This window comes from Sinocyclocheilus grahami, unplaced genomic scaffold (genome assembly GCF_001515645.1).
Source record: "Sinocyclocheilus grahami isolate Dianchi unplaced genomic scaffold, SAMN03320097.WGS_v1.1 scaffold76.1, whole genome shotgun sequence".
Classification (NCBI taxonomy): Eukaryota; Metazoa; Chordata; class Actinopteri; order Cypriniformes; family Cyprinidae; genus Sinocyclocheilus; species Sinocyclocheilus grahami.
Genome location: NW_015505255.1, coordinates 264348 through 280843, shown reverse-complemented (window position 1 = coordinate 280843; position 16496 = coordinate 264348). Strand labels below are relative to the sequence as shown.

General features: G+C 37.5%; 1 protein-coding gene across 1 annotated transcript in view; it reads right to left on the bottom strand.

Annotated features, from left to right (window-relative positions):
- The window catches only part of LOC107586006 (pleckstrin homology domain-containing family A member 7-like), a 119515-nt gene that overhangs the window by 30214 nt on the left and 72805 nt on the right, over window positions 1-16496 (bottom strand). Inside the window, exons 6-11 of the mRNA XM_016273220.1 lie at window positions 15297-15401; window positions 14902-14974; window positions 14404-14504; window positions 8091-8266; window positions 4408-4848; window positions 3238-3772 (exon numbers count right to left, since the gene is read on the bottom strand). Of these exons, the coding sequence (XP_016128706.1) occupies window positions 3238-3772; window positions 4408-4848; window positions 8091-8266; window positions 14404-14504; window positions 14902-14974; window positions 15297-15401 (1431 nt within the window). The remainder of the gene's footprint in view (window positions 1-3237; window positions 3773-4407; window positions 4849-8090; window positions 8267-14403; window positions 14505-14901; window positions 14975-15296; window positions 15402-16496) is intronic.

Genomic DNA, 16496 nt, shown 5'->3' with positions numbered 1-16496 from the left:
AAGTAAAGTATGCTGTAGCAGCCTCATGCTGTGGGGCTGTTTTTCAGCGGCAGGGACTGAGGGACTTGTCAGAGTAGAATAAAAGCTCAGTGCACTAAAATATTGAGATAGCCTTAATGAAAACCCGGTCCAGAGCATTCAGAACCTCAGACTGGGTAGAAGGTTCACCTTCCAACAGGACAATGACCCTAAGCACACAGCAAGAGTGGCTTATAAACAACTCTGTGAATGTCCTTGAGTGGCCCAGCCAGAGCCTGGGCTTGATCCCAATCAAATATTTCTAGAGAAACTTGAAAATGTGTGTCTGCCCCCATCCAACCTGACAGAGCTTAAGAAGTGAACAGGTGAGGTGAAGAATGGCAGATAATTGCCAAATGCTCATGTGCAAAGCTTGTCGCATCATACCCAAAAATACTTGAGGCTGTAAAGGTGCTTCAGTGAAGTACTGAGTACTGCAATGTACTTATTTCAGTTTTTTATAAATTTGCAAAGTTGTGACAGTTCTGTTTTGCTTTGCAATTATGGTGTATGGAGTGTAGATTGATGTGGAAAAAAAGTAATATAAAGCAGTTTAACATAAGGCAGCAACATTACAAAACGTGAAATAAATGAATAAATAAATATAAATATACATATATATATATATCAATAAATGAAAAATACTTTTGCAAGGCACTGTATATATATATATATATATATATATATAGTATAGTATGATATATATAACATAGTTGTATATAGCAGGGGTGGCGAACTCCGGCCCTGCAGAGTTCAGCTCCAACCCTAATAAAAACTCACCTGCCTGTAGCTTCCTAGTAACCCTTCAGACTTTGATTAGCTTGTTCAGGTGTGTTTAATTAGGGTTGAAGCAAAACTCTGCAGAGCTGCGGCTCTCCAGGACTGACGTTCACCACCCCTGGTGTAGAGCAACAACAACAAAAATAAACTGACAGCAGTCATAAATTAAAATATTTAGCCCTGCCTTCTGTTTTGTCTCTTTTGTTTTTGAAAAGGCCATCTGAGAAGAGAAAATTGCATCTCCTGGCAAATATGTCAAGATTTTAATGAGATTTTCCCCTCTATTATGCAAACAGATTCTTATTCATGAACTCGTTCCTCTCAAAACATGACATGTCATGCCTAAATCATTCATTTGGGCTGAAGACAGATGATAATTAAATTTGTGAGTTTTTGCTAGACCTTTTTTGGGTTCAAGTGCCATTTGAATTTGGTACAAAGAAAGAACCATCTTTGATAATGCAGGGGAAATGATAGCCATGCAGACCAATTTGATGCAGTGTGCGGCATATGGTCTGAGCACTGACAGGCTGACCCCCCACCTCTTCAACCTCTGCAGCAATGCTGGCTGCACTCATATGTCTATTTCACAAACACAACCTCTGGATATGACGCTGAGCACGTGCACTCAACTTCTTTGGTTGACCATGGCGAGGCCTGTTCTGAGTGGAGCCTGTTCTATGGTCTTGGCCACCGTGCTGCAGCTCAGTTGCAGGGTCTTGGCAATCTTCTTATAGCCTACACCATCTTTATGTAGAGCAATAACTCTTTTTCAGATCCTCAGAGAGTTCTTTGCCATGAGGTGCCATGTAGAACTTCCAGTGACCAGTATGAGAGAGTGAGAGCGATAACACCAAATTTAACACACCTGCTCCCCATTCACACCTGAGACCTTGTAACACTAATGAGTCACATGACACCGGGGAGAGAAAATGGCTAATTGGGCCCAATTTGGACATTTTCACTTAGGTGTGTACTCACTTTTGTGGCCAGCGGTTTAGACATTAATGGCTGTGTGTTGAGTTATTTTGAGGGGACAGCAAATTTACACTGTTATACAAGCTGCACACTCACTACTTTACATTGTAGCAAAGTGTCATTTCTTCAGTGTTGTCACATGAAAAGATATAAAATATTTACAAAAATGTGAGGGGTGTACTCACTTCTGTGAGATACTGTATATATAGTTCTGATGTAGAAATGAACATGTCTTATTCTTTTCATGCAGTACTTACGACTTTCAATTAATTGAGAGACTGCAATATCTTTTTTTTTTTTTTTTTTATGTTTGAATATAAAAAATAAAAAATAAAAAAAACTCTAGAACAGTTTAAACTTGAAGGCAAAAAGTGATTGAAATGCAGAAAAACTTGTAACGGTCACAAGCTACAGCAACTAAAATAGATACTTTCCCATTCTCCCACTACTGTTCAAAAGTTTGGGGTAAGATTTTTAATGTTTATGAACGAAGTCTCTTATGTTCCACTTTTATTTATTCAAAAATACAGTAAAAACAGTAATAGTATGAAGTAACATTACAATTTAAAATAACTTTTATAATTTAATATATTTTAATTTTTATACATTTTTTGTGATGATAAAGCTGAATTTTCAGCAACCATTACTCCAGTTTTCAGTGTCACATGATCCTTCAGAAATATTTCTCACTATTATCAATGCTGAAAACAGTTCTGCTTAATATTTTTGTGGAAACTGCCATACTTAATTTTTTTCAAGATTCTCTGGGGGAAAAAATTCAAAATTTCTCTTTAAGCATTCTCAACTCATGCTAATCATCACACTAATCATCCTAAAAATACTATATTCTCAATTAATTGTTATGCTGATAATATAATATGTAATGAAACAATAATTACAGCATTTTCACTAGCAGATTTTTAGATTCTGCTGTATATTTTTTGTGGTATCACTGCACATTGACTGAAGGTCTGTTTTTTTCTTTCTATCTGGTTTTTGACAGCTTCTGTGAATCTTTCTGTTGCAGGCATGTAATTAGTGAGTTCACACGAGTCCTGACGTGTGCAGAGCAGAAATGGTAGTGACAGTATGTTAACTTTTAAGAGGCACAGAGACTTCTATGACTGCTGCCGCATGTGAATGTGGCGCTGGGAGCGGCCCTCTCATGTGGGGGGTGTAGCTGGCAGATGCTACTATTCGTCACACAAGCATCTTCAGCGACACACAAACAAAAATGCTCTCTTTTAACACACCCACGGCACCTGGGAATCAAGCCCTGAGTGAAGACTGTGTGAATCCTGTCACAAAGTCCAAATCAAAGCTTGAGTAAATGGAAACTCGGTTTTCCCATAACCCTTAACGCCTTTGGTAGTCAACACTTCTGTGGTCTGAACAAAGAGAAGAACTCACCACAACTAATTTGAAATTGTGAGATTATGTGAACTGCTCCACGTTCCCTACCTTTGAGATCTGGGAACATATTCCTCTGGGAGAACCCAAACTGGGAGTGTCCACGGTGGCGAAGTCATCCAGCGGGCGCACCGTCACCCTGTCTGCGGGCGTGTGGGGCCTGCGTGGGGAAAAGAACTTGGAGGGGTGGCCAGGTGGGGGTATGTCACATGGTGATGGTGGCACAGATATGGATCGTGGCATTTCCAGAGTAACTCTGAAGGCAGACGTGTCCATGTAGTCAGGGCCGGTGTAGATTGGTGCAGTGGGGCTTCCATGGCGGAACTGTTGGCGCTGCTGCCATTCGTACAGCTGCCACACCATGCCCTCTTTAGTGGCCATCCGCTCATCAGTGGACATACGAAAGTGACTAAGACGGTCGTGGGCATACTTGTAGTCACTAGGCAGGTTGCGGGGCACTGGTGGGGAACTGCCTCCGGAGTGGTGGCGAGTGCTCTTTGGCAACGACTGGTACGTCTCCATCATGACGGACTTAGGCTGTAGAGGTGGTGTCCGTCTAGGTAGGGTGTACTCAACAGTGGGATGGCTGTAATTTCGCAAAAAAAAGTTGTTTTACTGTTAATATTCTGTCCTTCCCACTGTCAGTTAGCATTCATATGCTATACAGAGTATTTATATAAAAACATTAATTTTTTTATTCTTTTAAAATGTTTTTACTCTGGCCTGAGCTGCAAATTTATTATTATTATTATTATTATTATTATTAATCACCAACAACAATAATAGCTAATATATTAACTATTATACAAATAATAATAATAATATTAATAATAAAAACACAAATTATTATTATTATACTAATAAACTAATAATTGCTGGGTGTTTTTCTGCTAAAATGCAGATTTTAAGTGCAATAGTGTAAATGTGATTACTGGATGGTTTTTTACAACAGCAAAAAAAAGAAAAGAAAGAAAGAAAAAAAAGCTGTAATAACCAGAATAACCAGAGTTGCTACAACACAAAACATTCCCTTTAATATTTAGTGTGTTTACATCATAACCACTAGTGGGAGCTCCTTCATAAGAAGAATCTATATGTGAACTGAATCCTACAATGGCTCGAGTTCCCAATGTTACATCATTTAATTAGAGTATTACATATAACCCTGTATGCTTTTCTAACATTTTTTCCCTTATCACAGCACAAACACACAAAACTGACCTTTTGGGGTCTCCTTTCTGCACCTTCACCCAGTGCTCGACCTGAGCCAGTGCAGTTTTCCTTTGCACCTTTTTCTCTGTGTCTGTACGGGGGACGAGACCCCTCTTATACACCACGTTCCCGTTCTGATCAGGAGGTATGCCCGAGGGTGGCAGCCCGTTCCTGTGAGTGGGCACTGTGGAAGGTGGGCGAGAATGGGCACCTGATTGGGAAATCCCTTCCATCTCCAACTCTCCAGAGGAGATTTTAACAGGATCCTCCATCAATTCCTTGCTGTAAACGTAGCAGTCCTCCCCATCTCGCTCCGGCCTCAGCTCTACCACCTCCACATGTGCTGTCTGCTGGAGGGCCTCGGCCTGGGAGGAGCTTTTGATGCTGCTGCAGAAATGGTTGGTCTGAGGGACTGCTTGCTGCTCAGATTTGAAGCTTCTTTCGGCTTCTCTGTGGAAGGAAAGATAGTTATTTAATAGTAGAAAACAAACAGTTAATATTTGACCTTTAACATGAGATTTAACTTAAGACTTATTTCCGATGATGTATCAATATTAGGAAGCAAACAGGACAGAAGAGAGTTTAGACTTTTGCATGAATTATACAGTAACTGTATCTACAACTCAATGTATAGATAACTGACCTTGAACCGACTGTCTAGCTATCAAAATCTACCCTAATAGCAGCATGATATTTCAAACATATATGGCATTCTTTCTTCTGTGGAACATCAAAAGAAGAATTTAGCATAACATCTGAGTTGCTTTCTACTACACAATAAAAACATCATAAAAGAAGCTTATGCGACTCATGCACTACTGTGTAAACTGTATTATATATGCTACTGTTCAAAACATTAAGGTCTGTAATATGTTTTATGTTTTTGAAATAGTTATCTTATTCTCACCAAAGCAATGTAAATCATGGTTACAATTTAAAATATATATATATATATTTTTTTTTATATTTTAAATTTAGTGCTGTCAAACGATTAATCCAAAATAAAAGTTTTTGTTTACATAATATATACGAGTGTGTACCGTGTACATTTATTACATATATATAAATACAAACACATGCATGTATATATTTTTTTAAAAATATGTTATGTTTATATATTAAATATATTTATATATAATATAATATAATTACTCCAGTCTTCAGTGTCACACGATCCTTAAAAAAATAATTCTAATATGATGATTTGCTCAAGAAATATTCTTATTATCATCAATGGTGAAAACAGGTGCTGCTTAATTTTTTTTTGTGGAAACCAAACTCTTTTTGTGCCCAAATTAAGACAGATGTGGTTTCAAAATATTCAAAAAGGGAATTGTTTTGTTGTTGTTGGACTAATTATTCCTTCCTACACAGGTGATAGGTGGCATAACCTGATCATTTTAGTATATTTTAGTCATGATTAACAAATCCATTTAGTATAATTAATTAATACATACCTATAATGTATCAATTAATTTAATATCATCAGTTAATTTAAGGTCATCATTTCAGCTACTCGTTTTCTTACTAGATCAGCCCAAACACCTAACTGACAAAAGCATTCACTAATTTAGAAATGATTTTAAAAGTTATTATTTAAAAACACATTCATGATACATTTACAAATGAAACTCAAAAGGAAACTTGAAATGCATCAAAGCACATTAAAAATCTCATTGATAAAGTTAAAGTCATCATGTGCAATACTGTCAATCTATCCCTAGATGGCACTGTTATATTACTTTCAACATCTCCCTCAAATCTAGGGCCTACAGAGAAACCTCAAAACAGTACAGCAGCACTAACATTGACATTTCACCTCTCATCGTGATCAGACAGGTGGTCAGGCATCAGATTGGCAAGTATAGCAACACTGCCAACAATCCACATACTTGTGTAAAAGCATTTGCCTACAAAATCCAACAAATACAGCCACTACACTAGCCCTACCAACCATAAATTACATTATAAACCACCTTCAGGGTTATTAACCACCTACTCTCCTTTTTTATGTATACTATAAAAGCCCAGCTATAAGGAAAGCCCTAGGGACAAACCCTCTCTGCACTCATGGAAGTGACGAGCATGGGGGCAGCACACTAACATCACGTCCCAGTCCGAGCGCTGTGTTCTGGGCTGGTGGCCCACAGTCAGCTGGCTGCAGCGTGCCGCAGTGATACTCCTCCCCAGAGCTGCAGTGTCAAAGTGTACACAACTATGGCACTGTGCCTCTGCACCAGCACAACAGCAGCATATGAGTGAGTACACCATGCTGTTTTTGCTGTACCCATGATCTACGTATACATCACATCAGACATAAGCTTAAAGGAATAGTTCACCCATAAATTTAAATTTGCTGAAAATGTACTCACCCCCAGGCTATCCAGAATGTAGATGAATTTGTTTCTTCATCAGAACAGATTGAGACATTTAGCCTTTGATTACTTTCTCACCAATGTTTTCTCTGCAGTGAATGGGTGCCATCAGAATGAGAGTCCAAAGAGCTGATAAAAACATCACAGTAATCCACAAAATAAAGAACCATTTAGAAATGAAAACAATCCAAAACCGATCTACTGGACTGGAGTCATGTGGATTACTTGTGGACTATTGTGATGTTTTTTCAGCTGTTTGGACTCTCATTCTGATGGCACCTATTCACTGCAGAGGATCCATTGCTGAGCAAGTGATGTAATGAGAAATGTCTCCAAATCCATTCTGATGAAGAAACAAAATCATCCACATCTTGGATGGCCTGAGGGTAAGTACATTTTCATTTTTAGGTGAACTATTCCTTTAAATAACTAGTCCACAGCATACAGCTACAGTTTATTAATGCCATTAGCATTTCCAGTGAATTTAATGCCTATCTTAAAAAGGATCCAAACTACTTTCGAGGACAGCAAAATTGTCCCCATAATGAATTTTTAAAAAGTTCAGAAGTAGCAATTTCAAATACACAACCAAGTCAGCACAAAGAGCAAAGCTGCAGTCACATTGAGCTTAGAAAATTACTTTAGACCCCAAAATACTGCAAACCAGGTGATTTTTAGGTTTGTGTATGCTTTGAATTCAGCCAAGAGGTCAATTTGTGATGTTTAGATGCTCTTTAGGTTCGTTATAAGATGAATATCTTTGTGCTTTGGGAATTCGCAGCTCAGAGCTTACAAACTTAAATTTGAGAACACAGTGAACGACAACCGTTTTTATTTTATTTTATTTATTTTTTTTGCATGTGCATGCCAGCCTCCCGAGTTGAATACAAATGAATGGAGCTCAAAGTCAAGAATGGCTTTGACAAGAATGAACCCTGATAGATGGCTGACATCATTGGACAGCCTTCACTAGATCAATTAAACTTAACAGTAGTGCAGAAACCATTTAGACCACTTCACTTCTATTGTGCATGACATTCTCATAGCTGGAAATATCAATCCTCACATCACATCACATACAGGCCAAGGCAAAATAACATAATATCAAAGAATTAGGAAAATAAAGTTTAAGTGACAGTATTGAGTGTTAAATAGAGGAAATTCAAGTGTGAGGAGAAAGCAGTGGAGAGAAAATAAATAAAGCAAGGGTTATCCTGTTGTATTTAATGGAATATAGTGCCCAGGTCTCTGAGATACTGATCTTGTTTCTAGACACCAGCCCTGAGAAAAGATTTGCAGCAGCAGGAGGTGACTGACCTCTTCATGCCATGGCTTTGCATCAGCGCAGCCTGGTTCATGGCCCGGATCCAGCCATTCATGTCCTCTTGTGTGTCAGCGCTGAAGAAATAGGTCCTCATGCCACAGTGCTCGGCCTGCGAGCCAATCAGAGAATTCTTATTGTAAATGTAGGAGCGCATTCCCGTGTGGCAGGCCTGAGGGAGAGACAGAGACAGAGGGGACCATCAGCTCTGACCATACATAGAGGTTGCACATGCACGTGGGGCACCAGACCAGAAGGCCCCAGTATAGCAAGCTCAGGAGTCATGCTCACATGTCTGTTTATTTTGGTCATCAGAGCTGAGGAAATGGTCTTTAAGAGGATTACCAACCAATGATAACTACATTACCATTGTTACAAATACTACCATGCACTTCAGTCAAATGATCTGCATTAGCGGTCTGTACTGTGCAAGCATTTGAGACTTTTGTTGAAAAATAATGAATTAATAATTGTTGTACTGCAGTCAGACTACGCTTCAGAACATGGAAGTCCATTATGCCTTAGAGTATAAAAGCTGATAACCATGAGAAAGTTTAAAATAAACTTTGTGAGACAGAAAGTCGAATTTTTGAGATATACAATACAGTTCAAAAAATGTTGGGTCGGTAAGTTTTTATAACGCTTATAAAAGAAGTCTCCTACTCACCAAGGCTGCTTTTATTTGGAAAACAGTAAATGAAATATTATAATGTAATAATTCAAAACATTTTAAAATAACCATTTATATTTTAATATATGTGATTCTTTGGATTCTTTGACTAATAAAAAAGTTCTAAAGAACAGCAGTTATTTAAAAATTGAAATCTTTTTTTTTTAATTACAAATGTCTTTACTGTCAATTTTATCAATTGAATGCATCCTTGCTGAATAAAAGTATTAATTTCTTTCATAAAAAATGTGGGAAACAAATATGGGACATAACATTTTGAGGTATAAAATCACAGTTCTAAACAATAAAGTTGTAACTGGAAGAAATTAATTTATATGGACATTAAGTCGCTATTTTGAGTTAAAACATCAGTAACCTTTTACTTTTTTTAACCCTGAGGTAGAAACAGGCTTCCATAGAATAAAAACCCATCAATGTCAGGAAATCAACATTGAAGATCTGAACTCCAACCTTCAGTACGCAGCAAACAAATGATAAATCAATAAACCGAGCAGAGGAGAGATGATTGAAATTATTTTTCTACTTATTTCACGTATTCCAGGAGTATCATATAATTTACTTCAGCAGAAGGTTTACACACAAGTGTCTCTGTACATGCCCTCACCCTCTTCATTTGGTTATCAAGTGTACACACAAGTGTTCAAATACTTTTTGGGTCAATTGTACATGCCAAACACACCACACAAATGTTGAAAAAAAACAATATTAAAGATGCACACAAATACTTACATAAACAAAGCTGTTAATTTCCTTACTCTGTTTAATGCCCCCCCCCCCAGCTAAACTAGCTCCATGCACCTTCTGTTCACTAAATCTGCTACTGCCAAAATACAACTGTTGGTCTAATCTCTCTGATGGGGGTACGGCCACCACTCACACATCTAAACGCTTACAAACAGAGTCCAGCTCAGCGCTTTTGCCAGTCCCACCCAGACCCATTCAGACAGGCGGCAGACTGTCCTTTCCACCTCTACAACAACACACACACAGAGCTTACATCTGGTAACATTGACTCATTCTGTAGAAAGTCAATGCAGCGGCCTTTGGGCTACATCGAAGGTGCCTCTTAATTCACAACTCGACAGCTGCGTCTCTGCTCACGGCACATCTCTTCTGCCTCTCCAGGAGTCTATTATCCCGCATGTCACACACTAATGACTAAAGCAGCCCCCCCCCCCGATATCGGCTCCTGAAGTCTTCATATTATCCTACTGTTTTCTCATCGACTTTGTTGCAGTTCTTTGCCTGATAGCACACATGCGTTGACCAGAGAAGTCTATATGATGTGTGCGTTGTCATCTGAAAAACATATCTGCAGATCTGAACACTCAAAATGATTGACAGACTGTCTAAACAAGTGTCCTGCATTCTTCTGCAGTTTACAGACCCTAGTGCTATCAGAACCGTGTCATATCTCAGGATACTTGTTTCAGTGATCTGTAAGGACGTTTTTTTATTGTTATTCTATTAAAAAATGCTTCTAATTTAATATACAGTAATAAAATCTATTACTCATATGCACACATCTACACATACAAATATGAATAAACAAAATAGCAGAAAGGAAAAATAAGGCACAAATGTAGTAAGCATTAATCACATTTTATCATGACAAACAATGAGAAATGGAAGACAAAACCTGGGCAAGAGAAAAGTGATTTCAGTGCCTATTATAATATATCAAGTATCAGCTGCTGAAGGAAAGCATGTCTACTGATATATATTCGTCTCACATTCCTGTCTTTAAGAAGTTAATGACCTCAGATTACCCATCTAGTCCTGGGCTTTCATTCAGCATTATCTCTCTAAGAGGGATATGCAGTAATTAATCAGAGGAATTTGCTCAATCACTCAACCCCTTCAGAGGTTAAAGGAATATTCTGGGTTATTTACTACTTAATATCTATGGACAGCATCTGTGGCACAAAAAGCAATGTTCCTAAGGTTGTGAAAAATGACCAAAAACAGAACTGTAGTTTAACTGTTATGAAAGCAGGGGTGCCAGGACATATAAAATATACAACTGTTGCAAAAGAACAGCCATAAAAAAAGTTTTTGTGTTTGTAATGTTAAGTTATGTCCAATATAAAAAATAAAAAATTTGTATTTATTTTGGACAAATAAAAGGGACAAACCTTATAAATTCAAACTTATATTTGGGGTATTCAAAAACATGCCACAAATGTTGTCCACAGATTAGAAGTTGTAAATGACCTTGAATATTCCTCAGAAAGTTAAACATTCAAGAAGACACTGCATACATACATACATACATTTGTTTAATGCCAAAACCTATCCTTTGGCCTTAATGTCTGTGAGAAATTCACATTTGGTTAAACACGTACATAATAGTACAGAATAACAATTCAGATGTGTTATACATTAAAAGTTTGGGGTCATTAATTTTATTTAAAGAAATTACTACTTTGATTCAGCAAGTATGCAATAAATTGATCAAATGTGACAGTAAATGTTTTAAATGTTACAATGCTGTTCTTTTGAACTTAATGTCACAGTTTCTATAATAAAATATATAGCAGCACAATTGTTTTCAAAACTGGTGATAATAAGAAATGCTTCTTGAAAACCAAATCAGCATATTAGAATAATTTCTGCAGGAGTAATGGCCACTGAGAATTCAGCTTTGCTGTCACAACAATAAATTACATTTTTAAATATTTTAAAATATATTTAAAATATCAAAAATGTAATATTTCACAATATTACTGTTTTTACTTCATTTTTGATACAACAACATTAAATAAATCTTACCGACCCCAAACTTTTGAACAGTAGTGTATATACAAAAAAATATATATATAATATGCATACAAGTTAACAACTTCATATTATAGTTACAGTACTGAAAATTGAAAAGTGACTGAATAGCATATGAGAGTGTAGAAATGTGTGGATGATAACCAACACTGGAAATACTGATGCATGTGATGAAGTGAGAAGAGGAATTGAGCAATGCCAGTCTGCAACAGTCCTTATCATTACTATGAGATTCACACATTCATAAGGACATATCAGCATATCCAACATTCACATCAGGTAAGATGAATATGAAGACAGGATTGTCGAGCTGGCATTGCCTGTTCCAGAGGAAGCAGAATGAGTTGCAGAATGCATGCTGAAACACATCAATGCACATGGGCTATGTGCATTTTTCATCTGCATAGGAAAATGCCATACAGGGATGGTGATGGAGTGGAGATCCGCTGATAGTAATGAATGGAAATTAAAGTACCTATTCATGCAAGAGGCTGACTCAGTAGACGGCCCTTCCACCAGATGCACCCGGTTCAGCTCCCATAATGCACCGGGTCACAACAGGAAGCAATAGGCCAATAAGAATGAGAGAATAAGTGTGAGTTGTGCAAAAACAGAGGGAGGTGAATCACGGCCTATGTGAAAAATGTTAACCAAAACTAGAAGATGTGTTGAAATGTCCCTGGTTGTGAAATATCAGTCAGATAAGCAGGGTGAGTGGAAATGCAATTAACATTAGAGGCAGCACAGCTAAGCAGAAATAAGCCACTGGGAGAGCAAACGTACAACACTCCAGAGAACAGGACAAGATGAGTAATAAACATCATAATATTTAACTGCTGTAGCTGAATAAATGAATCAATTAAAGCTAAGAATCATGAGTTCGTCTATGCCTGAATTCAAATACATGACATATCATTTCCTATATGAAAAACAAGACCTTTCATGACTTCATATTCTTAGATCTGTCAACAACCAGACAGTTGATTCTCTGAAAAGAACATATTCTTAAGAATCATTAATTCGGTTTGTTTTTGATTCACTCAAAAACTGCTCATACTCAAATTTGCAGTCACATTTACCATTGTTCTGTGAATTTTTTGTGCAAAATCCAGGCATTTCAATTTAGAATTCAATAGAGATTTGATCAACAGATCATAATTAAATACAGAAATTAACCTTACTACAGACAGTTCTAAAGATATCTTAATATTACAGAAAATAAACATGCAAGACTCTTCTTCACATGTACAGTATGCAGACAAACTATTTAATTGCTGACTAAGAGAAGACCGTTAGAGCAGAAAACATTAGACAAACAGCATACCTTAGGGTCTAATTCACATGAAAATAAAGCAGCCAGATGTTCAAATAGCTGCTGGCTAGTTTCACTGATGGAGATCTCCTAACTAAAAACCTGCTAATTAACACCCAGAGCACCAATGAGAGAACAGGGCCCCTCACCTTGCTCTGGTACATTACAGACTGTAGGGCAAGTAAGAGGGAGGATATTAGAAATAGAGTAGATGTATAATTAATCTGCCTGCTGGCACAATATTCAAACAAATTCCAGCACTGGGGAATACGGGCAGGGTAATGGAGTTTGAACGATGCACTGTGTACCCATAGGGAAGAATGACTGAGCGGAGGAAATGAATGAGCTGCAGTGATGGGATCAAACATTCCTGGAGTATTGTTCTTCAGAAGGTGCTTTAGGAGGAGACCGAGGTAGATTAAGCAAAAACGCAAAGCTTGGCACAAATTTCAAAGTTAGAGGTTAGCTATCAGTGAAAAAATGCTGTTTTTCCACCTCTGTGGTACAAGGGTTTAAGCCAGACTTGATTGTCCAGAGCATTAGGTATAATAGAAATGGTTTTAAGCCTTCTGGGATATTCTGTTCTTAAACATTATTTCACTGTCCGCCAGACTGCAACAGTGGGAGGAAGTTTGTGAGGCTCAATGGAAACTTGCCATCAAATAGGCCTCACTCAGAGAATGGTTTAGATAATGATGTTCCCATGTCCGCTCTGTGAAAGAGAACAGGACTGTGGAAAACTTGTTGAACGAGTTGGGTGGAAGCTCAGTGTGAATTCCTGTGAGCAAACAGCAGCTTTGGTGATGACAGCATTGTGATAACAGACATCGAGGGGAACAGTACCAGTCAAAAAGAGATGGGCTATTCCAAATTTAAAGAATAAGTCATGAGAGGCTGCAAGATACAGTGTTTTACCACATTTTAACCATGCTGGTAGATAACACAAAGCTCAAAAAGCTCTCCCTAATCAGCACTATGATTAAAAAAAAAATAATAATAATTTTTAATTAGTGTTGCATTTAATCAAACATTGCATATATTTCAATAATATAGTTAGTAATACAGTATAGTAATATAATAATATTATAATATAGTATATAATATAATAATATAGTATTAATATACTATATTACAATGTGATGCATTCATATAAAATATGAGACGCTTCTAACTTGGCTCGTTCTGAGGGTCTTCATCTCCATGACAAGAATATATTAGATAACTGAGTACAGGAACATGACGCTATTAGTTAAAACAAGCAGAGTTTTAGTTGAGTCCATTATGAGGTTGTGAGCACCCCGAGCAGAGAAAGCTTACTCAGTGGTCTGTGTGGTCAGAAGAGGGCAGAGAGAGGAGCCAAACAACTGCCACATTAATCAGTCATCCCTGACTGCCGCCCACACAACACCACTGATAATATGCCACATGACACAGACTTCCTGAAGGCGTAGCCAATGAAGCCAGTGAAGGTGAGCCTACACACAGGAACAGAGTAGCATTAGAGTGCAGATTATCATGATGCTCTTACCTTGAAGGCATACTTGCGGCTGATGTGGTCCTCGGGTCCCACGGGGGAAATGACATAGCTGGGCAGAGGAATGCTACCCAGAACCGTCTCCTCTCGACTATCTGTCAGCAAAGTACAGGTGTTAGGTGAAAATATTAGAAAATGGTTAGATTACAATTGAACAGTGGTTAGTTTGTTTGTTGGCAATACTCTTAAACACAGATGACAGAAAGTAAGTGAGACGCCACTCTGTCCATCAAAACGATTAAAGATAAAAACAGTGCTATACTTAATGTGAACTGTGTAAAAATCATATGATTATTCAATATGACATGTGCAAGCAATAGGGATAAAAACAGTAAATGAAAAACCTGCTATTGCGTATTAAATTATAGGTACTCTCATAATAATGTATTAAAGAAATGATGTGTTTTACTTATAAAACATGATTACTGTGCAATAAAATTAGAAACTGTTTTAGATAATTGCAGCTAATTAAAGCTGAGTATTATAACTCACCTTTATAGTAAAACAGGCAGTAATCAGACAACACAAACCACTTCCTCTTCCACAGTCTCATGCCTGAGCTGTCCTGATGGTGGAAGAACAATAATCGGCCCACAAAATCATTTTCAGAAAATAAAAATAAATAAATAAATAACAGTTCAGTTCAACATCCAACCAATGTAAATATTAGTATTAGCATTTAATTGAAGGCCCCTTTGTTTAGACTGAATATGTATCTAATATGCTATGTTGAATAACATGTTCAGTTAATCGGCTTATTGCCTGTGGGTCTTAGTTCATCATAAGGCCTAATTAAGAACTAATCTAACATCTGAACACTATTCAGTTCAGATCAAAATTAGATTCTGTAATCACTCGCATTAGGGTTTCACTTTTGAGGGCCGCACCTGTTTGTAGAGCCATCCTCTTACCACCACTGGGACATTAGGGTTCCTTTTGATGGAATGGTCACGCTTGCCAAAGCAATGCACCTTCCCACTGGGTTTCAAACTCTGTGGAAAAAGAAAAAAGAAAACCACTTGCTTCATTTGATTTGATAAAAAAATGCTGCATACATAGGCATCAGTAAGGTAAAGTGGCATCCAAAAGCATTCGGATGCTTGACTTTGTTATTTTTTAAGGGTGGCCAAAGTGTCAAAAAACATTCTGGGGCCAATTTATGTTCAAGGAAAACACTTTTGCTTACAATAACAGAGTTTGTTGCATTTATTCATCTTGATCCGTATAAAGTTCAATTCAACTGATCATTAGTCAACCCATTAGTCAACCCAACCCAAAAGTGCACAGTAGTGATGTGCGGATGGCGGTTTTATCCGCGGGCTCAGCGGATAATCCGCGGATCCGGTGGGTCGGGTAATAAAAAAATGCATTCCGATTATTTGCGGGTGGGTCGCGGGTGGATAAAATAAATCATTAATGATGCAAGTATTAACTACATTTTCTAAATTATGAACGTGTTTTAAATAGGCTACAGAAATTGAATAAACTGTAAATGAACAAAGTTATTCAACAAAACATTATTTAGTCAATAGCAGTAAGGGATTTTCTCTGTCTTTTGTTATTTGATTAACATTAATAAAAGACGGCGCAGCTTTATTAGGCTGCTGTCATAAGACCTATTTCACGGATCCAATACTGATACTCATGCGTTTTATTTTGCAACTGTTTACATTAACTTAAGACAAAACCGACAGTATTTTCTCAATTTGGTACTCGCAGTACATGCTTTGGATGTGACTGTGAGCGCACGCGCCTCTGGAGAGCGCGAGTACCGAATGGCTTAAAAAGACGTGAAAATAATACATTTTTGTGATGATGCAACAATGACCGATCAGGCAATTGACAATTCTGTCAACTGTCCCGAAACGCGAGCTAAAGTGAAGCGAAAGTCAAAGAGAGAAGATGCGGTAGGCTACATCTGAATCACCTACGCTGTTTTCATCTGATGGTTTGAGTGGATTTATTTACTCATCTAACCTACACGCTATATTGAATAAAGGTTTTGCAGTAATTTCCCTCATTTTAAAGTCAAAAGCTGCGGGAATGAGTAAGGCGATGTATTCGCAAACCCGCAACGAAATTCAGGA